At 44.8% G+C, this 24,957-nt stretch overlaps 1 protein-coding gene across 2 annotated transcripts; it reads right to left on the bottom strand.

Moving 5' to 3' along the window:
• Nucleotides 1–838: 838 nt before the first annotated feature.
• On the bottom strand, nt 839–23,487 carry PSPH (phosphoserine phosphatase). 2 transcript variants are annotated; one of them, XM_044000601.1, is made up of 7 exons: nt 23,185–23,485; nt 17,127–17,258; nt 10,568–10,726; nt 9,550–9,684; nt 5,896–6,041; nt 4,232–4,380; nt 839–1,032 (listed from the first exon to the last, which is right to left on the bottom strand). In XM_044000601.1, the coding sequence occupies exons 3-7, from the start codon at nt 10,705–10,707 to the stop codon at nt 925–927; spliced, it is 678 nt and encodes a 225-aa protein (XP_043856536.1). In that variant the 5' UTR covers nt 10,708–10,726; nt 17,127–17,258; nt 23,185–23,485; the 3' UTR covers nt 839–924. The 2 variants fall into 2 exon arrangements, with proteins under 2 accessions (XP_043856536.1, XP_043856537.1); XM_044000602.1 differs by lacking the exon at nt 17,127–17,258 and having other exon boundaries at nt 23,185–23,487.
• Nucleotides 23,488–24,957: the final 1,470 nt, after the last annotated feature.

Raw genomic sequence — 24,957 nt, 5'->3', positions numbered from 1 at the left:
TGTGCATGGCACTCCTAAAAATGGAGGCTGAACAAGACAGGTTCATGGACAGCTGCCAATTCACCGGGAGCGAACAACTGCTTAGTTATTTGCAGCCTGATAGAAGAGTTTGCCAACCCTGCTTCACATGCCCCTTAAAGTGCTGCAGAGACTCAAATTCTGAAAAGCATTTGTCCAGTCAGTCACTTGCCTGTAAGTTTTGCGAATAAGTTCCCATTGGAAAATCCCTCTTCAAGTCTCAAATGTGTCTATAGCGTGCTTCTTGCCCCAGCAACCTCCTTTTCCCCACTAAATTTGGAAAACAGGGAAGAGATAGAGAGACCTGGTGTTTTCAAGTCACATTTGGAAGTATCTCTTGCTAAGCCCTGCTGAGAACTAAAACAAACGTTGTAACTTTCACAACTTTACAGGTGTACTTTTGCAATTGTTTGCATAGCACTTGTTGAGAATTATTTCTGACTTCAATAGGGAGAGGAGAACCTGCCAATCTTCCTGTGGAATTAGTAGCATTTTTTTCTTCATTTGATCTTTAAGGACAAACAATTTTGTTTTGAGACACCAAAAATTCTGTTTGGTGTTCTAGGGTTCTGTAAATGAGACCTTTGTACCATCCCACATATGACACATTCCTATGGGGGAGAGGGGACTTCCACCCGTGGCTTAGTGTTCTACTCAAAGGTCAAGCAAGGAGGAATGCTTTCAGCTGACCTTAAACCGTGAGCTTCAGTGGTCAGCAGTGAGGAAGCAGTCTCTAGTTAACCCGAAAGCACAGCAGAGGGACCAACACCAAATTGGGGCATGTAAAAAAGGCAATGGGTAAATGTAAGCCAACACTATCGAGCCGCATAAATGTTCTCTTTAATTAATCTGGAAATGCTAATAAAACATATGTGCCTATTTATTTCATCTATTTTAAATCAGACGTCACTTTTCCAGTTCTTGAAGAAGCTCCCCAAAGTCAGTGATATACCACTTGGCCTTGTCCTTCACTTGTTGCCTGATCACATTTCCCCCGAAGCCTATGAAAATATCCTAAAAGGGGGAAAAAAGGAATCAAAAACATCAGAAGAAAATTATGCAGCCACAGGTGTTGAGCCTGAAAGTATAAATCATAAATTGGGGAGGGGGAGGGTAGGGAGGGAACCACCCACTTGTCCTGAGTCAACAAGCATTTATTAGGCTCCTACTATGTGCCTGGAACCTAACTGCTCGAAAAGTAAAGAAAAAGAAAAACATAGTACCTACCAGGATCGAACTTCCATTCTTTTTTTTTTTTAAGTGAGGCAATTGGGGGTCAAGTGACTTGCCCAGGGTCACACAGCTAGTAAGCATTAAGTGTCTGAGACCGGATCGGAACTCAGGTCCTCCTGAATCCAGGTCCAGTGCTTTATCCACTGCGCCACCTAGCTGCCCTCGAACTTCCATTCTAATGAAGGCTTTCCCCCAATAGATCTTAGAGCCAGTTCAGCAAAGAGAACCATTCCTCTGTACCTCATCTTGAACCTCCATACTAATCAATCCATTGAGTAAATAGTGTGTTAGGACCTGCCCTCAAACAGCTTATGATCTAACAAGGAAGGTGAGACCGAGGTCACAGAGAATAGAAAGCAGCACCTGGCTTCAAGAACGGGATGACTCTGGGTAGACCACTTAAGTTCTCTGAATCGGAGACAATTTCCCATACCAACTATCCACTGAGGAATAAACCAGTTGGTGGAGGAAGGAAGTCCCCACTCTATTAAATTCACAGGTCTCTGACATGTTGCCAAGACTGGAGAGGGCCAAGTGCTTAATAAGGTGGTACAGACAGAAATTCAAATAGAGACCAGTGAGGCCTGGAGGAGCTGGGGGAGGAAATTGATCCAGACTCCTGCGGGCAGCAAGCGCCCCCACCTCTCAAGGGGGAGGCTCAGCAAGCTCCAGGCATGATCAGTACAATGACATTTTTTAGAGAATGTGCCCTCATTGATGTTATTCTCAGTTAATTGTCTTTAGAGTAAGAGAAGCAGAGCTTGTCGAACAATTACACAATGATTACATGCAAATATTGCCCTCATGAAAAGGCAGCAGAACTGGGGCAGACATTAGTCCGATGTTGGCAGTGGACTATCGGAAGTAAAGCATCCAGCCTTTCTCTTCTCCGTCAGTCAATCAGGAAAGTGGAATCTGATTCATGCTCTCAGGTGCAACCGATCAGGATGAAAGACAATTTTGCTTAATGATTGTTCTGGGAAGGTACCTGTCTAGGGAGGCTTGTTGGGGTATTTGTTGGGAAGAGCCTGTGCTTCAATAAAACCCAAAGTGCTTCAATAAAACAAAAGTGATAATCTTTGAAAGTCGTCAGATCCCTCTCCCTTTCTCATGTCTATACCAGTGCGTATAGACATGGTGTAAAACACACAACTTTCTGGGGGCAGCTAGGTGACACAGTGGATAGAGCACTGGCCCTGGATTCAGGAGGACCTGAGTTCAAATCTAGCCTCAGACGCTTGACACTAGCTGTGTGACCCTGGGCAAGTCACTTAATCCTCATTGCCCTGCCAAAAACAAAACAACAAAAAAAAGCCACACACAACTTTCTAAAAAGTCCCTTCCCTTTCTTCCCCTTCTTGCTTCTTGCCAACAAGGACTTTGCTTTTACCACCACAGCAGGATTATTACTGTGATGGCTGACCAATTGCCTACAGCCTCTCCCTGAGATAACATAAGGGAAGAGTTTACCAAGTTCCCGACACATAGTAGGCACTTAATAAACATTTATTTCCTTTCTTCATTCTATCCATCCTTAAGTCAGTCAGATTAATCTACCCAAATGCATCATTTTTATCTTTACTCTCTTTTTTTTTTTTCAGGGCAATGAGGGTTAAGTGACTTGCCCAGGGTCACACAGCTAGTGTCAAGTGTCTGAGGCCAGATTTGAACTCAGGTACTCTTGATTTCAGGGCCGGTGCTTGATCACTGCGCCATCTAGCTGCCCCCTACTCTCATTTTTAAAACCAACCAAAGGCTCCCCATTATCTACAGGAGTTAATTCAATTGAACAAACATTTTCTTAAATGCCTATGAGGTGCAAAGTACTTTGTGGAGTCAATGGTGATGTAAGCGATTAAAAACTATCAATGGTTTGGGGTTTTTTTTTTAAGAGAGTACTGAGGGGGCAGCTAGGTGGCCCAGTGGATAAAGCACCAGCCCTGGATTCAGGAGGACCTGAATTAAAATCTGGCCTCAGACACTTGACACTTACTAGCTGTGTGACCCTGGGCAAGTCACTTACTCCTCATTGCCCCACTCAAAAAAAAAAAAAAGGAGAGCACTGAATTTGGAATTAGAGGATAAAATTCAAATTCTGTGGTTCATCCATACATTTGCCTCAAGTTATTTTTCCAAACTCAGTATTTTGAGACAAGGTATTGAACTTGGAGTTAGGAAGACCAAAGTTCAAATCCCACTTCAAAGGTCTCTGGGTCTCGGTTTCCTCATCTATAAAATGAGAGGTCCCGTCAAGCTCTAAAACCATGATTCTCACCGGCCTTGGAGTCAGGAGGACCTGAGTTCAAATCCGGCCTTGTACACTTAACACTTACTAGCTGTGTGACCCTGGGCAAGTCACTTAACCCCAATTGCCTCACTAAAAAATAAAAAAAAAAATTTAAAAACCAACAATTAAAACTATGATTCTGTGATCCACATGCTCCATTCTCTTCCCTGACCGTACATGGGAGCAGAAGATGACAAGGACCAAAAGCTGTAAGGGAATGAGTCTTGCCATGGGGTAGTCACCTCTCTGAGCCTCAGTTCCCTGGTCTCTGCAGTGGCAGAGATGGACCCTCTGGGATCATAGATTTAAAGCTGGTAGGGAGGGGGAGGCTAGGTGGCGCAGTGGATAGAGCACCAGCCCTGGATTCAGGAGGACCTGAGTTCAAATCGGGCCTCAGACACTTGACACTTACTAGCTGTGTGACCCTGGGCAAGTCACTTAACCCCCATTGCCTTGAAAAAAAAAAAGCCGGCAGGGACCTCAGGAACCATCTAGTTCAACCCCCTTATTTTCTAGCTGAGGAGCCAGATGAAAGTGGCCTGCCTGGGGCCACACAGGCTGTAAGTCACAGAGACAGGACTCTGGTTCCAAAGCCTATGCCCGTGCCCCTGTAGATGTAGGGAGAAAAGACCTTCTCACGCCTCTGATTTTGTTTGCTAATAAAGGACAAGCATTAACATCTGCAGAACTCACAGCAGGAGGACAAGCTTCCATGTCGGTGGCTCCATCTCCAATCATGACAATTTTCTCAAAATGAAACCGTTCCTTCAGGAGTCCAATCACCTTGCCCTTCCCACCAGACTCAGCCGTTGGTTGGCTCTCGTCAAAGCCAGCATATTCACCTGGAAAGAACAGTGATAGATTAAAGATTCCTTCCTTCCATATTACAAATGTACCAGGAGGGTGGAATAATAATAAACGTCTGTGGCTCCCTATTACCTCTAGGTTCAAATATCAGCTTTTCTGTTGGGCGTTTAAGGCACTTCACAACTCACTGCCATTATTATTATCAAACTCATTAAACATTGCTTCCTATCATGCAGTCTACAATCCAGCCCGCAGGCTTTCTTGCCCTACCCAAAGGCCCTATGACCTGAAAGGCCTGCCCTCCTCCCCTCCATCTCTGAGAATCCCAACTTTCACCAGCCACCCCTCCCCCCTCAGTTGTTGGTTCCTTTTAGCCTCTCCTTAGATATTTCTTCTGTCTTTACTCACACATGTCCTCATTATCTTCCCTGTTATTTCCTTGAGAGTAGAGACTGTCTCAGTTTTGCATTAGCATCCCCAGTGCCTGACACAGTGTCTGGCGTATAGTAGGTGCTTAATAAATGCTTGTTGATTGATGATTGATTGATTGATTGATTGATTGGAGAGTAAAAAGAGAAGGAAAGGAGGATTTTGGAGCTCTTCTTGGACTCCCCAGGAAGCCCATGGGGAGCTGGTCATGGGGGCTGGAGAAGCCCAAGGTTCTCACAAAAGGCTGTCTTTACTATCTTGCCAACAGTAGGGACTCTCCTTCTTCTTGGAAATGTCCCATTGGATTGTACAATACCTTCTGCCTAGCCCACTCTCACCAAAGGCCTTTTTTTTTTTTTAAAGTGAGGCAATTGGGGTTAAGTGACTTGCCCAGGGTCGCACAGCTAGTAAGTGTCTGAGGCCGGATTTGAACTCAGGTACTCCTGACTCCAGGGCCGGTGCTCTATCCACTGTGCCACCTGGCTGCCCCATCACCAAAGGCCTTGATGGCATGTGAATGGGATCACACATCTGGACCCCCTCCCCCTCAAAAATATATTTTTAACATTTATTTAAGACATTTTTTTGAGTTACAAATTCTCTTCCTCCTTCTCGCTTCTCCCCCACTCAACCAATTTTGTTTTGAGACTTCTAGAGGTAACCAGGCTCATTCAGCAGAGTCCTAAGACCCAAATTCATGGACCCCAGGTTAAGAATCCATGACCTAATGGGAATCAAATGAATGAAAGTGCTCAGAAGACAGCTTCATAGATCCCTTGGGAAAAAAGCCTATCTGTGAAAACGGAGGCATTTTACCAAATACTAATAGATGGGCAAAGATATGATGGTCACTGCTGACCTCGGAGCCAATACACATAGGGTCACAGACCTAAAGACTAAAGGGCTCTCAGATGCCATCTTGTCCAACCCTTCATTTTAAAGGTGAGGAAAATGAAGCCTAGCGAGGTTGACTTGTCTCAGTATGTAGGGGGAGACCCTTTTTTGTTCCTTAAACTATTCCCACAGCCTGGGCCCATCCCCAGTGACCCCTTTATCTGAACAGTCTGTATCAGTGAAACAGAAATTGATGAGAAAGAAGAGTATCCCAAATGGACACTTACCATTGAAATAGAACTTTAGCCTATTGGCAAAGACATTGGTGGTGGGAATATTGAGCTTTGAAGCGACGTGTTCTACGATGCTCCTGAACCCGCCAGATATTAGGAAGACCTGAACATTCCGCTGCTGTAAGCGACTCACCAGCTCCCTAGGGGTGATGGAAATTAAATCAGCAAAGAGAAGGAACAAAGGGAAGCCCATGAAAGACGGGCCCCAGAAATACATTTGTATCTCATATTAGGGCTTTTGCTTAGGTTCGTGGCTTCTTAATTCTCCTGGTTTGGTTAGAGCAATCACTAACTTCAAGAAAATAAGGTTTTTATAAATATGACATATCTATGGTGTAATTTCCTTTTTCTACTGTTTCAGTCATGTCCAACTCTCCATGAACCCTTTCGGAGTTTTCTTGGCAAAGCTACTGGCATGGTTTGCCATTTCCTTCTCCAGCTCATTTGACAGATGAGGAAATTGAGGCAAACTGTGAAATGACTTGCCCAGGGTCACACAGATAATGAGTGTCTGAGGACACCTGAACTCAGGAAGATGATTCTAAGCCTGGCACTCTATCCACTGCACCACCTACCTATAACAAAACATTTGAGCCTAAGTTTAGCTCCATATTGTACATAAGGTAGCTGAAAAAGGCATGAAGGTGGCTCAGTGGATAGATCCCTGGGTCTGCAATCAGGGAGACTTGAGTTCAAATTTGGCCTCTGACAATTACTATCTGTGTGACCTTGGCAAGTCACTTAACCCTATTTGCCTCAGTTTCCTCATCTATCAAATGATTTAGAGAAGGAAATGGCAAACCATGCCAGTAGCTTTGCCAAGAAAGCCCCAAATGCGGTCACAGAGAGTTGGACAAAACTAAAGAAAACTGACTCAACAACAACAACAAAGACCCAAGGAAAGTTTTAACTGAAGAGCAGGTGCCAGTCTACATCAATAGAGAAAGACATCATTATCATCGTTAGAGTAACCAACAGTAGCAAAATTTCCAATGTGATGCACAAAAAAAGGATGTTGGAGATTGGGGACCCAAGACCCAAATTTGAATCCTGCATTTATTGCTTACTACCTGTATGATCTCAGTCCCTTCTATAAAATGGGAGGTGTTGGGGCAGCTAAGTGGCACAGCGGATAAAGCATCAGCTCTGGATTAAGGAGGACCTGAGTTCAAATCCGGCCTCAGGCATGTACTAGCTGTGTGACCCTGGGCAAGTCACTTAACCCTTATTGCCTCACAAAAAATTGAAAAAAAATACAAATTTTTTTAAATGGGAGTTGTTAGATGAAATAACCACAAAGGTCCCAAGTTCCAGCGCCAAGTCTTACAATTCTCCTCTAATATTTTAATTGTACTAACATATTTTTAAAAGCTTTTCAACAAAACTCTAGTGTGACATCCAGTCTTAAAACCACAATGAGGGAGTTCCAACCCTGTGTATTCCTGTTCCAGGCGGTGGAAAAGTTTCCAACCCTGCCCCCTCACCTCCTCACTTTAGGAAACAGTTATTATTTTAACCGTATTGTTGATAATACCCATCTTAAGAGAGAGGTGGTTTGGCGAAGTGGATAGGGAGTTGCCCTCAAAGCCAAGAAGACCTGGGTACAAGTCATGGGGGCCCGGGTAAGTCACTTAACCATTCAGACAACTCAGTATGTTACACTCAGGCAACATTGTAAGTTGCAGAGAGGGCACTGGCCTGCATTGGTGGAGGGAGTTTGCTCACCTGAGAGTTCCCTATACCAATGAAATCACAGGACCAGTACCTCTCCTATCAGTTTTAGTGAGTGACCTTATGAGTGGCACAGGCAAGGATGGTCCACAATCTGCATTGTTGGAAGGATAGAGTGAATTCAATATAGTAACAGAATTATCAATGGCCCTGGGGTCTGGTGTGGCACTCCCCACTCTGAGTCTTCATTAATCAGGAAGCTGTCACAAAATGGTTGTGCCTAATGATGCTCCAGCATCCCTCTTCTGTCAACTTAGACATGAATCAAGACTATTCCATGAAAATGGTGATTCATTAGGCTATGGAAATCGATTGGTCAAGAATAACTGACTGAGGGGCAGCTAGCTGGTGCAGTGGATAAAGCATCAGCCCTGGAGTCAGGAGGACCTGAGTTCAAATCCAACCTCAGACACTTGACACTTACTAGCTGTGTGACCCTAAGCAAGTCACTTAACCCTCTTTGCCCTGCAAAAAAAAAAAAAAAAAAGATAAACTGACTGAGTGCTTACAATGATGTACAGCCTGCTCCACTAGATCTGTGAGTGCATGGGTGTGGGTACATGGGAATCCAACCATCCCTGTACTTTCCCTGCAAATCTTGTCCCATCCACCCAACATTCTTTTTTTTGGGGGGGAGGGGCAATGGGGCTTAAGTGACTTGCCCAGAATCACACAGCTAGCAAGTGTCAAGTGTCTGAGACTGGATTTGAACTCAGGTCCTCCTGAATCCAGGGTCGGTGCTTTATCCACTGCACCACCTAGCTGCCCCCAACCCAACATTCTAAGCACCTTCCTCCTGTTCTCTTGACAAGACAAGGATGATTGACCTCACAAGTACAGTCTGCATCCAGAGAAATGGAAAGCACCATCCCTGCCTTCAAGGAGCATACAATCCATCTGGAGACTCAAGGCTCACACAGAAGAGAGATTAAATGATACCGCCACTTACCACCACCACCATACTACAACCACTATCACTACTAGTGCTGCCACCACTACTGCTACTACGAGTACCACTACTACCACCACCACTACTAGTACAAGTTAACATTTACATAGCACCTACTATGTGCCTGGAACTATGCTACGGACTTCACAAATATTATCTCATTTAATCCTCATAACAACTCTGGGAGGTAGATGCTATTATTATCCCATTTTACAATTGAGAAAACTGAAGAAGACAGAAGTTAAATGACTTGTTCAGGGGCACACAACTAATAAGTGTCTGAGAACGGATTTGAACTCAGGTCTTCCCAGTGGCAGGTCTGCCGGTCTATCTATGCATAGTACTACCTAATTGCCTCAGTCTAAAGCAGTATTTGTATAAAATGTCAAGTTGTTCTTATTGTTTAGTTGTTTTTCAGTCATCATCAATGCTTCTTGACCTTATTTGGGCTTTTCTTGGCAAAGATAGTGGAATGTTTTGCCATCTCCTTCTCTAGATCATTTGACAGATGAGGAAACTGAGGCAAATAGGGTGAAGTGACTTGCCCAGGGTCACACAGCTACTAAGTGTTTGAGGCTGGATTTGAACTCAGGAAGGAGTCTTCCTGAATCCAGGCCTGGTGCTCTATGCACTATGGCGCCCCCTAGCTGCCCTGAAGTATCAAATGAAGGCTATCAATTATCAGCAAAGGAGCATAGATTCAGAGCTGGAAGGGACCTTCCAGAAGGTATTAAGCCCAGTGTTCCCATTTTATAGAGGAGGAAACTAAGGCCAAGAAAGGTGAATGACTTGTCCAAGGTCACAGGTAGTAAATGGCAGAACCAAGTTTTGAACCCAGGCCCCACGACTCCAGTTTGAGCCCTTCTATCTTTCTGAAGGATGGACGAGTGGGTCCTTCATGGGCCTCAACTGAGAGAACCCATACGTAGGATGTTTGTAAAGCACTGGGAAGTGAGGATTCCTCCTACCTGATCCCAGGAGTGAGGTGTGGTGGGTGGTCTGACAGGAGTTTCTGCACCTGTTCTCTGGACGGCTGGATCAGTGCTAATCGCTCTGTTAAGGCTGACTTGAACGTCACCGCCCCGCCCATGGCTCTTCGGGTCCTGAGAAGGAGATTCAACAAATCAATGCAGACCACATTCCCCTGTCCAGCCACACCACAGCACCAGATGGATGAGGCCACGTCAAGTCAACTGTTAAAGAACTGACTCCGAGTCGTATGCACTGGCCTACTCTACATCATGGGCTTGGGCTCTCCAGAGGCCCAGCCTGGGGGCCTGAGAAATCCCCACTGCCTAAACAGCTGTCTCTTACTTGGGAGCTAGCTGCTTGGGGGAGCTGGGGAAGGGTCAAAAGACAGAGCAAGCTTCTAGCAGAAGGGCAGACGAGCTTTCCCCTGTGTCTGACCTGACAATGGCAGAAGTCCAATCCAGGGTATTAAAGAAAGCAGTACAGGAAGGCTGGATGATGGAGAGGTGTTCCCTGGAAACTCCACAGTGCTGCAGGGCATTTGGAATGACCTTTGTTCCCAGGGGCCCCAAAATGGATAATTATGGAGGCTGAGAGTAGGTCCCAGAGAAAGCTGTCGCAACCTGGGGAGGAAGGTGACTCTCTGAGTGAGTCAGTTTACCAATCTGTCTGAATATTCTGACACAAATGTGTATCACCTCCTGAATCAAGATCATCCTGTGAGTGGACCACTGACTCCAGCCCTTTCCATAGTATAACCTAACTCAGGGCCCTTGTATCTGAGGAGCACCCAGTGGCTATTGGGTCTTTGTAGATGCCTTTAGATTCAGCCCCGGAAAAGTCCCTATTTCAGAGATGGGAAAATGGAGGCTCAGAGGGAGGTGAAGCCACTGAGCCATGTCCATGTGGGCAAGCCCACAAGCGAAGTTGGTGCACTTTGACTCCTATCTAGCCTCCCCTAGTGATTCTCTAGTGCTCAGCCGACCGAAGAGAGACCCAGTGTTTAATTATTCATACATTTCTGACACAGCATCCCCAACACCGCAGAACTTGGCCAGCTCGTCAATTCCTTCTTCTCTGATGACCGTGCTGTCAACGTCAAAACAGACAGCATCGGCAGAGCAGAAAATTTCCCTCAGCTCCGAGTGGGAGACCATCCTTTAGAGAATTCTCCTTCTGCAAGACAAAACAAGGCATTTAAGAAAAGGGTGAGAGATATAAGCAATCTGATTCAAACCAACAGACATTTAGTAAGTATCTACTATGTGCAAAGCACCGGTCTGAGATATTAGTAGACAACAGTAAAAAAAAAAGAGAAACGAGGAGGTAGTGCCATGGATTAAGTGCCAGGTCTAGAGTCTGGAAGACCTGAGTTCAAATTCAGCCTCAGGCATTTGCTAGCTGGGTGACCCTGGGCAAGTCATTTAACCCTGTTAGCCTCAGTTCCTCATCTGTAAAATGAGTTGGAGAAGGAAATGAATTCAAATTCAGCCTCTGACACTTACTAGCTAAGTGACCCTGGGCAAGTCACTTAACCTGTCTGCCTTGGTTTCCTCCACTATAAAACAGGGGTAATAACAGCACACACTTCCCAAGGCTGGTGTGAGGATCAGATGAGATAATATTGGTAAAGTGCTTAGCACAGTGCCTGGCACGTAGTAAGCACTATATAAACAGTAGCTATTATTTAAATGTATTTATTTATTCATTCATTTATTTTTCTGATTTTTTTGTGGGGCAATGAGGGTTAAATGACTTGCCCAGGGTCACGTAGCTACTAAATGTCAAGTGTCTGAGGCTGGATTTGAACTCAGGTCCTCCTGAATTCAGGGCTAGTGCTTTACCCACTTTGCCACCTAGCTGCCCCAACAATAGCTATTATTAATGGGGCCCTTACTGTATCCTTCATTAGGGTGTTAGGTGTCCACCAGATATCCTAATCTAATGAGTCCCCTTTTAAATGCAGTTGAAAACACATTCGTAAGGGCTGGCTCTGAAATTGATTCCTACTGTAACACATCATCGGCAGCAAGCTCAAGGCTTGACCAGGCTCAAAGCTTCTTCTTTTTTTTTAATTTCTAAAGATATTCTTTTTTTTTTCTTTTCTTTTTTTTTTTTTTAGTGAGGCAATTGGGGTTAAGTGACTTGCCCAGGGTCACACAGCTAGTAAGTGTTAAGTGTCTGAGGTCGGATTTGAACTCAGGTCCTCCTGACTCCAGGGCCGGTGCTCTATCCACTGTGCCACCTAGCTGCCCCAATTTCTAAAGATCTTAAAGGATTTTGTGCCAAGTCCATATTATAGGGTTTTATTCTAATTTTCCTTCCTCTACAGTCTGAAGGGACAGAATTTCCCTCAAAATTCCAGGAACTTTGGAACACAAGCAGCTGTGTGGTCTCACTCAACGGCTGCCATAAAGTTGTGGGTGATTGTGACAGTCATCTTCACATCTCATCTTGCTGCAGCCTATCTTCAGGTTGGGACATGTGATACGGCTCCTGCTGTCCACACCTGTTTTCTGCAGCCCCTGGAGGCTGGCATTCAAGATGCCAATAGGTGGAGGCTGCAGTTCAGAGATCTCATCTCTCTGTGTACTGAGCACAGGAAGAAATTAAATCCACAATCATTTGCTCAAGGTTTTGGCTCCACTTTTTTGCGTAGGTGGAAAATCTTGCAAGACCTGAAAGTTCAGCAAGGGACGACTGTGGCTGATTGTCAGAGAGAACTTAAATAGGACAATGTGGACTGAGCGTGATGATCCCACTGAGTCTTAAACTCTGAATGGGCATGACTTGCACAAAAAATGCAAAACTTCAGCCAAAAGGAGCGTTATAAATTGGGAGATATCACTAAGAAGACTTTTAACAGGATAAATGGTGGACAAACACTGGGGTTGTTTACATTGTTATCTTATCTATATGACTGGTTGGTCCTGGACTCTGGAAGCTGGGTTTGAGTGCCAAAGGTGAGGTCCCCACAAACAGCCAAGTCAGAGATGATAGCACTCTGCTGGCTCTGTCCCCCATCACCAGCAGACCGATTAGGCTTAGATCTGGGTCATGTTTTGGCAGCCATGCTTGAAGATGCAGTGGGCATCTTAACAGCCTAGAATTCCTACTGTAAAACATTTTTCCCAACTCAAAAGTTCTTGTAACAGTCTTTGTTCCTGCTAGAGATGATGTTGCTGGGTGCCACAGTGGTTAGGGCATCGGAAAACCCGAGTTAAAATTCTACCTTAGACACTAGATGTGTGAAAAGTCACTGGGCAAGTCACTTAACCTCTTCCAGCCTCAGTTTCCTCCACCTGTAAAATGGGGATAATAACAAGTACCAACCTCCCAGAATGGTTGTGAGAAGCAGATGAGATAACACATGTACAGGTAGAAAGAGAAATTCCATTTAAACAACTGCAAACAATATAAAATGTTTGTTGTTGTTTAGTCAATTAGTCATGTCCTAATCTTTGTGACCCCATTTGGAGTTTTCTTGGCAAAGATACTGGAGTGGTTTGCCATCTCCTTCTCCAGCTCATTTGACAGATGAGGAAACTGAGGCAAACAGAATTAAGTGACTTCCCTGGGGTCACACAGCTACTAATTTTCTGAGGCAGAATTTGAACTCAGGTCTTCCTAACTCCAGGGCCAGCACTTTATCCACTAGCCACCTAGCCTCCTCAGCATATAAAACAAATACATATAAGTCATCAGCATTTTTTTATATTATCAACCATCCACAGCAGGAAGAGATAGAGAAATTTCATTTAAAATACCTGCAGATGGGGCAGCTAGGTGGCAGAGTGGATAGAGCACTGGCCTTGGATTCAGGAGGACCTGAGTTCAAATCCGGCTTCAGACACTTAACACTTACTAGCTGTGTGACCCTAGGCAAGTCACTTAACCCCAATTGCCTCACCAAAAAAAATATGTACATATATACCTGCAGACAATAGAAAATCCTTAGGATAACATAGGTATGGTGTTTTGCAAACCTTAAAGAATTATATAAATGCAATTATATTTATATATTATATTGTATTGTATTATATGTTGTATTATATTATATTGTATTATATTATATTAATGTGACTACTGACTCCCATCTATTCCACCCAGCCCACATGACTCTCCTCCATGCCTTCTCCTAAATACACTACAAGGGTCCCTGCTATGTACCAGAAGCCTCCTGTTCCCTTCATGTTGTGTGGATACCAGTGGAGCACACGTTCCACCCGTCCCTTGCCCTTGCTACACGGCCAGTTCAGTGCTCCAAGGATAATACCACTTCTCCTCAGTAACTGTTGCTCCTCTCCTTGGTAACTGTTTACATGCATCACATGTGACTGGTGTCTGGCATGTGCCTCTCTGCTGCCCTTTGTCCTACAAGGCTAGGCACTTAGAATAGAACCATACATCTCAAAGGTGATACAGACTGAGAGAAATCACCCCCATCTTACAGGCAGGTGTGATATCGCCCCCATTTCATCATTGAGACCCAGAGAAATGAAGGTAAGTAAGTGACTTGCTAAGACCCCTCCGCTGGTAATTGTTGGAGGGAAGACCAGAACCCAGATCTGCAAGTGTCTGCAGAAGAGGCACAAGAGAAGACAGATGGGTGCTTTTGTGAACCAGAGTAGTCCTATGTACTGAGATGAACCCGAAAGAGACCCCAACAGTGGACCAGCTTGCACTTTTTACAGTAGCAAGAACTAGAAACTAAGGGGTATGGCTGAACAAATGATGGCATATGAATGTGTCGGAAAATCACTGGGCCATAAGAAATGATGCAGGGGATGGTTTCAGAGAAACCTAGCAAGATTTCTATGAACTGATTCACACTAAAGGGAGCAGAACCAGCAAAACAATTAGACAATAGCAACAACACTGTAAAAACCCACAGCTCTGAAAGCTGTAGGAACTCTGATCAATGTGATGACCATCCATGATTCCAGAGGACCAGTGTTGAAGCCTCTTATCCACTTCCTGCCAGACAGAGGTTGAACCCCAGGTTGTAGAAAGAGACATATATCTGGGGGGGCATAGCCAATTCAGAAATTTGTTCTTTTTCTTTAAAAAAAATAGTTGAAGTGTGGGAAGGAAATAAAATAATTTCTGTTCATTAAAAAAATTTTAATTTTTTTAAAATGGAAAATATAATAGTTTAAGTAGCCCAGAATTCTAATAAGCTCTGTAAGTTGCCACAACACTCTGCATCTTGGGAAACACTAGGCACAGTGATGCATGGGCAAGGAAAGAAGTAAAAAATCCATTTAAGAAAGTCAGTCTGTTCTTGTAGAAATAAGCAGACAAACTTATTGATGTATAATCCAGTTCCAGACAAGCTAAAGGGCTTTGGGGAGGTGGTTGTGGGTTTTTTGTGACTATAAAGCATGAACCTACTGCCACCATAGCCCTAGGCACAATGGCAACCACCTCACCATTAATCCCTCTTAAAGAGGAAGAGAGGGCTATGAACAATGAAGTCCTGAGGCATAACTGACCATTATCCAAAAAGCTCGTCCTATACTAAACTGCCAAGCAGGATGTGCAGAGGTGATGAACAATATCCACAAACATGGGTGGCCATAGGTGGTGGACTACAGAGGGATAATGCAGCATATACTGTCAGACATAGTCAAAGGGTGGATTTGTTTTTTGTTTAACTGCATTCCTTTGCTACGTGGAGGTCTTAAGAGCACTATCACCAGACGATAACAACAGTATGAAAAGCATAAAAAAGAAGAAAAAACTTTTTGTAAAAAAAGTACTAGTGGGATAGAGCACCGGCCCTGGCGTCAGGAGGACCTGAGTTCAAATCAGGCCTCAGACACTTGACACTTACTAGCTGTGTGACCCTGGGCAAGTCACTTAACCATCATTGCTCTGCTCCCCCCCCCAAAAAAAAGGTACTAGAATAGAATCTAGAACTGGTCCCGAACTAGTCCCAGCTCCATCATCTACTGGCTCTATGACTTTGGTCATATCCTGTAATCTTTATGAGCCTCTGGTTCCTCGTATGTAAAATGGGAATAATCACACTTCCTTATTGAAAAGATCATATGAGATCATCTACATGGAAATCGTCTGGTTAAGTGGAAACCACCACATGATTGCATTGTATTATTACATCTTTGCTGAGAGTATTTCCTGACACCACAGATAGTTCAGTGTTCATTGTGAGCCCTTAAAAGACATCAGATTTTGTCAGTGTAAGAACTCTCTCTACCTACAGAGAGTTTCATTTACACTCTCAGAAAGTTGCCTGAGACTCAGAGAGATTAAGGGACCTGTCCTTGGTCAGTCAGCTATAGTGTCAAAGGCAAGTTCTGGAGCCATATTTTTGACATGGCACAATACACATAGCGTTGGGCCTGGAGTCGGGAAGACTCATCTTCATGAGTTCAAATCTGGTCTCAGATGCTTACTAGCTGTGTGACCCTGGGCAAGTCACTTCACCCTGTTTGCCTCAGTTTCTTCATCTGTCAAATGAGCTAGAGAAGGAAATGGCCAAGCACTCCAGTATCTTTGCCCAGAAAACCCCACATGGGGTCACAAAGAGTTGGATGCAACTGAACAACAACTTCCCAATTCCAATCTACCCAATATACCACACTGCTAGTAAATACACTAATGATCTGTCAAAGACTGAATGGAGGAGGAGCTAGATGGCGCAGTGGATAGAACACTGGCTCTGGAGTCAGGAGTACCTGAGTTCAAATCCGGCCTCAGACACTTGACACTTACTAGCTGTATGACCCTGGGCAAGTCACTTAACCCCAAATGCTTCACTAAAAAAAAATTTAAAAATTAAAAATTAAAAAAGACTGAATGGAATCACAGAGCATCAGATCACCTCTCCAGCACCCTCATTTGACAGAGGAGGAAACTGAGGCACAGAGAGGCTGGATGTTTGTCTGAAGGTCTCCTTAGTGACAAAGATCTTTGATCCCACTCTCCAACCCTTGTTGGTTCTGAGTCTCATTACCACTGCCATGGCTCAGAGCTGAAGGCCTCATCCCCAATCCCATCTTTCCAAAGTCTTCCCACCCCCATTCCTGCCATTCCTGAGATGCCCAGAGGCTCTCTGTTCCCCAACCTGGGAAAAGCAATCCCAGTTGAAACTCTGGGCCAAGAAACTGTGGGTGTTTTTCCGCCAGGGGCATGAGTGTGCTCCCTATACCTCAGAGAAGGGCATGACTCAGGGAAATGGGTAAGATCCCAGTTGAGGCGGGGGAAGGGAAAAGGCACAAGGCACAGGTAGGGGAAGCAGTGTTTTCCAGTGGAAAAAGCTGTACCTCTGGAGTCAGAGAATTTGGCAAATAGGGTTAAGGGACTTGTCCAAGGTCACACAGATAGTATCTGAGCCAAATTTTAACTCAGGCCCCCCTGACTCCAGGGCTGGTGCTCTATTGACTGTACCCTCCTAGCTACCCATTGTCATTTGAGGGGGAACCAGATATTTTACACATGCCATGGACATTTATTGGTTGAGTTAAGGTGCCAGCCACTATTTTAGAACATATAGCACTTAAACATAGGTGATATTTGAAAAGCAAGAAGAGGCAGAAGCTGCCAGACTCACGTGTCTCCAGTGCTGAATTCTAAAGGATTTGCTTTCCACAGCTAGCTCCTTTGAAAGAGAGGGAGATAATGGAATCCCAGCTCCAAATGTCTCTATGAAAGGCTTCCTGAGCTCTCTAAACACAAATACAATCTGGAAAGAGATCACAAAGAAAGTATGATCATGATGAGTGAAGGAAAGAACAAAAATAGTATGGATTCACCTTCTTTATGGCCCCTGTCTATTTCTCAGTCAATGAACAAGCATTTATTAAGCACCCATGAGGTGCTGGTCATTTTGTTAAGTGGAGATTGCAAAGACAAAAGTCAAAAGAGTACTTGCCTTCAAGGAGTTTACATTCTAATGAGAGAAACAGAATGTAATTAAGTAGAGATACATACACAATGGATAGAAGGAGATCTCAGATGGGAAGGCCCTGGAAGCTTAGGGGGCTGGGAAAGGCCTCCTGCAAACCAGACCTGAACTGAGTCTTGAATGAAGCAGGGGAAACTAGAAGGAGGCAAGGTGTCCTAAGCACGGGGAACAGCCAGGGCAAAGGTCCGGAGTTGGGAGATAGCAAGTCCCATGTGAAGCTGGACAATATTTGAGGCTTACTGTCACAGAGTGCATGGAAAGGAGTATAAGAAGGTTGGGGGAGGGGGCAGCTAGGTGCCGCAGTGGATAAAGCACTGGCCCTGGATTCAGGAGGACCTGAGTTCAAATGCAGCCTCAGACACTTGACACTTACTAGTTGTGTGACCCTGGGCAAGTCACGTAACCTTCATTGCCCCGCCAAAAAAAAAAAGAAGAAGAAGAAGAAAGTTGGAAAGCCTAAAAAACTTTAGATAGCTTCCTATTTTATCCCAGAGGTAACAGGGAACTACTGGAGTTTATTGAAAGAGGGTAGGGCTTTAGACTGAGAATGGATTGGAAAGGGAAGAGATGAGAGGCAGGGAGGCCATTTAGAAGGCTACTGTGATGGTTCAGGCAAGAAGTGATGAGGCCCTGAGGGAGGGATGAAGGGAAGAGATGAGATTTGGATATGAGGGATGAGTGAGAGTGAGGAGTTGAGGATGACTCATTCATGGAAAGTGTCCAAGAGGCAATTGACAGTATTTGGAGTTTCCTTTGGTTAAAAAAATAAAAAGGGATCTTCTGTAATTGGCTGGATTACTAGGTCTTTCTTAGTCACTCTACCTCCTTCAAACATTTGGTTGAGGCTCAAGAGCTACAAAGATAGAGCATGTCTTGTTCTGTTGCTTCCACTCTGCAAAAGCCCAGGTATAACCCCCAAAGTAGCCTGTACATGATAAGCAGGTTACAAAGGAAGAAGAAAATAGGAAGAAGGGTGACTGAGAAAAGAGATGGGGAAAGAAGGAAAAGACACTCCATGTACATTTACATAGACTCCAAAAGCAAGAAATGAGAGCTGAGAAGAACCCTGTCCCCTTTTGAAATGAGAAAAGAAATTCAGTGGAATTCCAAGGAAGATCTTGGAGTCTGGGAAGGGGCCTATTGCACAAGCAAAAGACAGTATAAGGACAGCTAGATGGCGCAGTGGATAGAGCACCGGCCCTGGAGTCAGGAGTACCTGAGTTCAAATCCGGCCTCAGACACTTAATACTTAACTAGCTGTGTGACCCTGGGCAAGTCACTTAACCCCAATTGCCTCACTAAAAAAAAAAAAAAACAGTATAGCCAAGATCTGGAAGTTATAACATGAGCGCTTCATGAAAGATGAAAAGACAAGAAAAAAGGGTAAACATGCTGGGACTGAGAAAGAAGGAAAAACAAAGGATGAAGCCTGGGGACATCAGGTAAAACAAGTCAAGGGGAGACAAAGACAGAGGGAAAGGGGGAGAGAGAAGGAACTGAGAGGGAGAATGGGGGAGAGGGGGGAAGAAAGGGAGGGAGAGACAGAGAGAGAGAAAGGGAAAGGGAGAGAGTGAAAAAAGAAAAAAAGACAAAAGGAAGTCAACCAAACAATTCAGTAAATACAACTCTTGCCCTTTCTTAGCCCAGAGCACCCCTCACACACTTCAATACTTCACTGTGTGTGTGGAGGGGGTCAGTAAGACTATGCTCTCTAGATTAGGAAAGGGACAACCCAGGCCAATGGTTAAGATCCACTTTGAGGGACACAGGGGTAGAAAATGGTATAGTTAGAATGGACTCTGGATCTTTGAATATCTGGAAGTCTCGGGGAGGGCCACATGTAGAGAAGGAATGGAAGCCAGGGTATAATGTAGGCCACCTTAGTGGAGGGGCCCATGGGCTGCATTTGTGGACTGGCTGGCCAACCCTCGGGGATAGGACTCTAAACTTGAGCCAGGCTGGTCCAATGCTGGGCCATCCTCAAAGTCTTTCTACCAGCTTAGTAGAACTCTCTCATAGCTATGCGATGCCAGCATAGCTTCTGAGAACACCAGGTAGCTTTTTTTTTTTTAAGTGAGGCAATTGGGGTTAAGTGACTTGCCCAGGGTCACACAGCTAGTAAGTGTCAAGGGTCTGAGGTCGGATTTTGAACTCAGGTCCTTCTGAATCCAGGGCTGGTGCTTTATCCACTGCGCCACCTAGCTGCCCCTGCCATGTAGCTTTATGTAGAGATAAAGCGTCAGAGTAGGACAAGATCATAGAATCTAGAGCTCAAAGGGGCTTCAGAAAGCATCATCTGGCAGGTGGCTACTGCAGTGGAGGACTCAAACCCACATGCTCAGAATCTTCCCAGAATAACAACAATAACAGCTCACATTTCCAAAAGGCTTCCTGGTTTACAAAGGAATTATCCTTTGGTCCTCGTAATAACTCTGTGAGGGGGCAGCTAAATGGCACAGTGGATAGAGCACTGGCCCTGGATTCAGGAGTACCTGAGTTCAAATCCAGCTTCAGACACTTGATACTTACTAGCTGTGTGACCCTGGGCAAGTCACTTAACTCCAATTGCCTCACAAAAAAATTTTTTTTTAAATAAAGGGGGTTCTAAGGGCCCTCCCCAGAAATCAGACTAGAGACAATAACCCTGTGAGGCAGTAGGTTGTTCAGGGGATAAGACTAGTCAGAATCTGTGATTCCCAGTATAGAAACTCCCTCCACAATACAGACAGCCAACCTACCCCATAGTTCAGGAAGACAGGTTCACAGGATAAGATTTGAAAAGGACCTTGAAGGTCAACTACTCCAACTCCCCTATTTTATTTTATTTTATTATTATTATTTTTTTTTTGCAGGGCAATGGGGGTTAAGTGACTTGCCCAGGGTCACACAGCTAGTTAAGTGTCAAGTGTCTGAGGCCAGATTTGAACTCAGGTACTCCTGAATCCAGGGCCAGTGCTTTTATCCACTGCGCCACCTAGCCGCCCCCTATTTTATTTTATTTTAAAAAATTTTTTTTAATGAGGCAATTGGGGTTAAGTGACTTGCCTAGGGTCGCGCAGCTAGTATGTGCTAATTGTCTGAGGCCGGATTTGAACTCAGGTTCTCCTGACTCCAGATCTGGTGCTCTATCCATTGTACCACCTAGCTGCCCCTCAACTCCCCAGTTTTAACAATTATTTATTTATTTATTTTGCGAGGCAATGAGGGTTAAGTGACTTGCCCAGGATCACACAGCTAGTAAGGGTCAAGTGTCTGAGGCCAGATTTGAACTCAGGTCCTCCTGAATCCAAGGCCCGTGCTTTATCCACTGTGCCACCTAGCTGCCCCCAACTCCCCAATTTTAAAGATGGGAAAATGGAGATCCATGGAGCTTATGCCACTAGCCTGATGTCACACAGGTGACAGTATTCAAACCCAGGACCTTTCTTTCAGGGCTCAAACCCAGGTCTTTCTGACTTCAAGGCTAGATGTCTATTGATCACAGATTCCATCCCAGATCTGTCTGTCTCCACTCTCCCATGATGCCTTCCACCTTCACTAGTTTATCTTTATTACGACAGGGGTGAGAGAGGTGAAGACTCAGTATGACAAATAGTACTCACCTGTAAGAGAACAAGGTGTACCAAAAGGGACACCGCCATGCCTAAAGTCATGCCCTTCCTTCCTTCCTTCCAGTTGGCTGAGCAGAAGCCCTTCCCCACATGGTTTGGGCTTGAAGCTCTGAGAGGCTGCAAATAATAGCACCTACCTCCCAGAGCTGTTGTTAGGACCAAATGAGATCATCTTTGTGAATCAGTGTGCAAAAATGTAAATGCTATGTGAATGCTGGCTATTATTATCAATGGCCAAACTTGGAGTAAGGAAGATCTGAGTTCCAATCCTACTCCTGATGCCCATTTCTGGGAAGTTAGGTAGGTAACTTCATCTTTCTATGGCTCAGGCAAAAACCTAGTATTTATCCATTAAGTTGAAGATCTGCTTTAAGTGGAGGGCATTCCCCATGCTATAACTAACTCCCAGATTTCAAGAGGACTGTCCCAGGAGGGTAGATCCCATAGTAAGGGTCAAATAAATGCTTAGTAATTGAGTGATTGATAGTATTATCCAGCTGTTGCTACAAAAAGAAGCCTCAGACTTTCCAAGAACAGTCCAGAGGTCAGTGGAGCTGTAACAGAAATGGCTACAAACTCCAAGTCAGAAAACTTAGGTTCTTCTGGTAGGCTTGGCATTTCTTTGGAAATCAGATCCAGGGCAGCTAGGTGGCGCAGTGGATAAAGCACTGGCCCTGGATTCAGGAGGACCTGAGTTCAAATCTGGCCTCAGACACTTGACACTTACTAGCTGTGTGACCCTGGGCAAGTCACTTAACCCCCATCACCCCGCCAAAAAAAAAAAAAAAAAAGGAAATCAGATCCAGCGGGGCCGGGGGTGAGGGGATCATAATATTTAAATGAATTGAGGAAGGAGACCCTCTGAATTACTGATGAAGCCCTTGAAAAGCTTCCTTGGTCAAACCAGGGCAAAAGACTGTAAACTTCCTGAGGGCAGGGCCCGTTTTGTTTTTGTCCTTTCATTCCCCCGGCGTTGTCAATTTTTAGCCAAAGTGAGTGTTATATTTAACTGTGGGCTTTAGAGGTCTTGGAGCTGCCAGGAGGTACCTATGACCCAGGTGTTACTCAACTCTAGCTTAACTGCCCAGAATCCTTCAGAATCTCCTAGGGAATTAATGAAACATTCAACCTGCAACAAACACCCTTTTCATTTCCCCAACTTCACAGAGAGGTTTATACATTTATGGTTGAAAGGGACCATTTTGCAGACAAGAAAATGGGCATTAAAAAGGTGAAATGACAGCCGGTATTGAAGGAAGAATTTGAACCGAAGTCATCCAGATGACAGACAAGACCCCATCCCCAGTGCCTTGCTGTCTCTCAGTTTGCCCGATGGCTTTGAACTGTACAGGATTGCACTCTTTGTCATTATTGTTGCTCCATACCGACAATTTATAGGGTTAGCGAGATTAAGTGAATCATTTGTTGGCACACTGCTAATTTGTGTCAAAGTCAGAGCCTAAACCGGTGTCTTCCAGACTCCACAGTCAACCTTCTTTCTACTGGGAGCCTCTCCTTATTATGACACTGAAAACGTACCTAGGGATTGTGATAAAACACACAAGGTGTCGAACTAATTTCTTCTTTGCTCTCCCATAACATTAATCAACCCACAAGTATTCCTGCCCCAGACATAAGTAAAGGGAAAGAGAATGCTATCCATTGAATGAATGAATGTGCAACCCACCAGTTGACTTTTTGTACCAATGGCCACAGTGGACAAAAATATTAAAACTACGGTTTAAATGCTAATAGGGTGGAAGGAGGGAGTCCAAGGTATTCAATTATCGGAGTCTTAGCACCAGACTCTAGGGATTTTACACCACCACCACCACCCCCATAGTGGGCTGATGGCTCTCTCACATAGGATTGCATCATTCATTCATCCTGAAATTAACAGGCAGACAGAGTGAGGAGAAATCCAAGCTGGAGAAATCAACAGATCCACTCATGAATGGAGGAAGTCCTGAAATCCCAGACACTGCCCCTCATTTCTGGCTCTACAGAATTTCCAAGCCAGGTCGATCTGAGGGCATGAGTGCAGTCCAGTGTCCTGTAAGAGAAGATCAGTACATGCATGCCTCTCGACTTACAGAGTACCGAAGCCCCTGTGTGAATCCTTCCGGCTGCAGAGGAATGAAGCTTCAGTCTGGACTTCCAGTCACATGCTGGGGATCCGAAGAAGATGACCCTTCTGGGAGAAAGCTGACTTTAATAAATGCTCATTTCAGATCTGCTGAGCAAGCTTGGGGGATTTTTGCATAATGCCTTCCTAAACCAAAGCCTCCAGGATCTCGAAGGTCTGAAACCTGTTTAGAAGAGACCCCGTAGCCCTGCCTCTTGGAGGGAGTGGCTCCCTTAGCACCACCCTACTCCTTCTCCTGTTGGTTGGTGAGGACCAGCAGACCGCGCGGTACAGCATTCTTTCCCCAAAGTCAGAAACAGCATGGTTTCTACCTCCTTTTTGTACAGGACTCAACAGGGAAGTTCAATGACCTTAAACCAAGTGAGCCAACTTGGGTGAGAATTGGAAAAGCTAGCCCCTGGGGGCACAGGGAGGGAGGGTCACTGAAGAGAAAGGATTTGATCGTTTTCTTTCGCAATAAAGCAAATACAGTCCTAAATGTGTACTCTTGTCTTCTCAAAGACCAGGAACTAACCTCCCCCCCCAAAAGAAAAAGGCCAGGTCCTGACTCCAGACTTTGTGAATGTTAAAGCTGCCAGGACTCTTAGAGGTCACTTGACGTAACCCCCTCATTTTCTAGAAAAGAAGACAGAAAGAAGTATTGTAACTTACCCGGAGAGGACAGCACACTGCTCTGAACTCCTTGAGGGGGAGGGGAAGACATTGGAAAAAGTATTCGGGAAATAATAATAAAATAATAGGTAGCGTTTCTATTCCACTTTAAAATGCGCAAAGCACTTTTATTGGCGCTTCCTCATTTGATCCTCCCAACAACCTGTAAGGCAGGTGCTGTAACAGATCAAGTCAACAAGCATTTATTCGGTGCCTGCTACGTGCTGGGCACTTCAGCACTTTGGTGAACTCTGGAGATTCAGAGAGAGGCAAAAGACGCTCCCTGCCCTCAAGGAGTTCCCAGTCTAATGAGGAACACAAGGATTACCTACCAACAAGATAAATTAGAAATCATCTCACAGGGGCAGCACTGAGATTAGGGAGGACCAGGAAAAGCTTCTTGCTGAAGGTGGGGTTTTAGCTGGGACTTGAAGGAAGTCTGGAGGCAGAGATGAGGAGTATTCAAGGGATGGGGGACAGCCAGAGAAAATTCCCAAAGCCGGGGCAGGGGGGAGGGGCTTTCATTTTCAGATGAGGAAAGGTCACACAGGTATCAGTGTCTAAGATTTCAGCTCAGGTCTTTCTCACTCCAAGTCCATCCCTCACTATCCACTATGCCAACTAGGGGCCTATGGAAAGAGAGTGGCTACTACACCGGGTGAGCTGCCTGAGCATACCCAGGAGCCCAGAGAGATGTTCGCATCCACAATTGGAGATGTGGGCCGTCTGCCCATGTGTGATTTGTAGGGACTACCATTTTTTAACTGGGGGAGAGGACAGACCAAGACATTATGGTAAACTTAAGGTGCTTAAAAGATCATAGAGGGAGTGGATAGAGCACCAGCCCTGGAGTCAGAAGTCCTTGAGTTCAAATCTGATCTCAGACACTTGACACTTAGCTGTGTGACCCTGAACAAGTCACTTAACCCCAATTGCCTCACCAAAAAAAAAAAAAAAAAGATCATAAAGGGGATAGTTAGGTGGTGCAGTGGATAAAGCACTGAGCTGGATTAAGGAGGACCTGAGTTCAAATGCAGCCTCAGACACTTGATACTTACTAGCTGTGTGA

Source organism: Dromiciops gliroides, chromosome 4 (assembly GCF_019393635.1).
Source record: "Dromiciops gliroides isolate mDroGli1 chromosome 4, mDroGli1.pri, whole genome shotgun sequence".
Classification (NCBI taxonomy): domain Eukaryota; kingdom Metazoa; phylum Chordata; class Mammalia; order Microbiotheria; family Microbiotheriidae; genus Dromiciops; species Dromiciops gliroides.
This window is presented reverse-complemented; position numbering and strand designations above follow the sequence as displayed.

Coding starts and splice junctions, on each gene's coding strand:
- PSPH (XM_044000602.1), bottom strand. CDS start 10,707: ATGGTCTCCCACTCGGAGCTGAGGGAAATTTTCTGCTCTGCCGATGCT. Junction 6,042..9,549: donor CACCTCACTCCTGGGATCAG/GTAGGAGGAATC, acceptor CATCACCCCTAG/GGAGCTGGTGAGTCGCTTAC. Junction 4,381..5,895: donor GCTAAAGTTCTATTTCAATG/GTAAGTGTCCAT, acceptor TGTTCTTTCCAG/GTGAATATGCTGGCTTTGAC.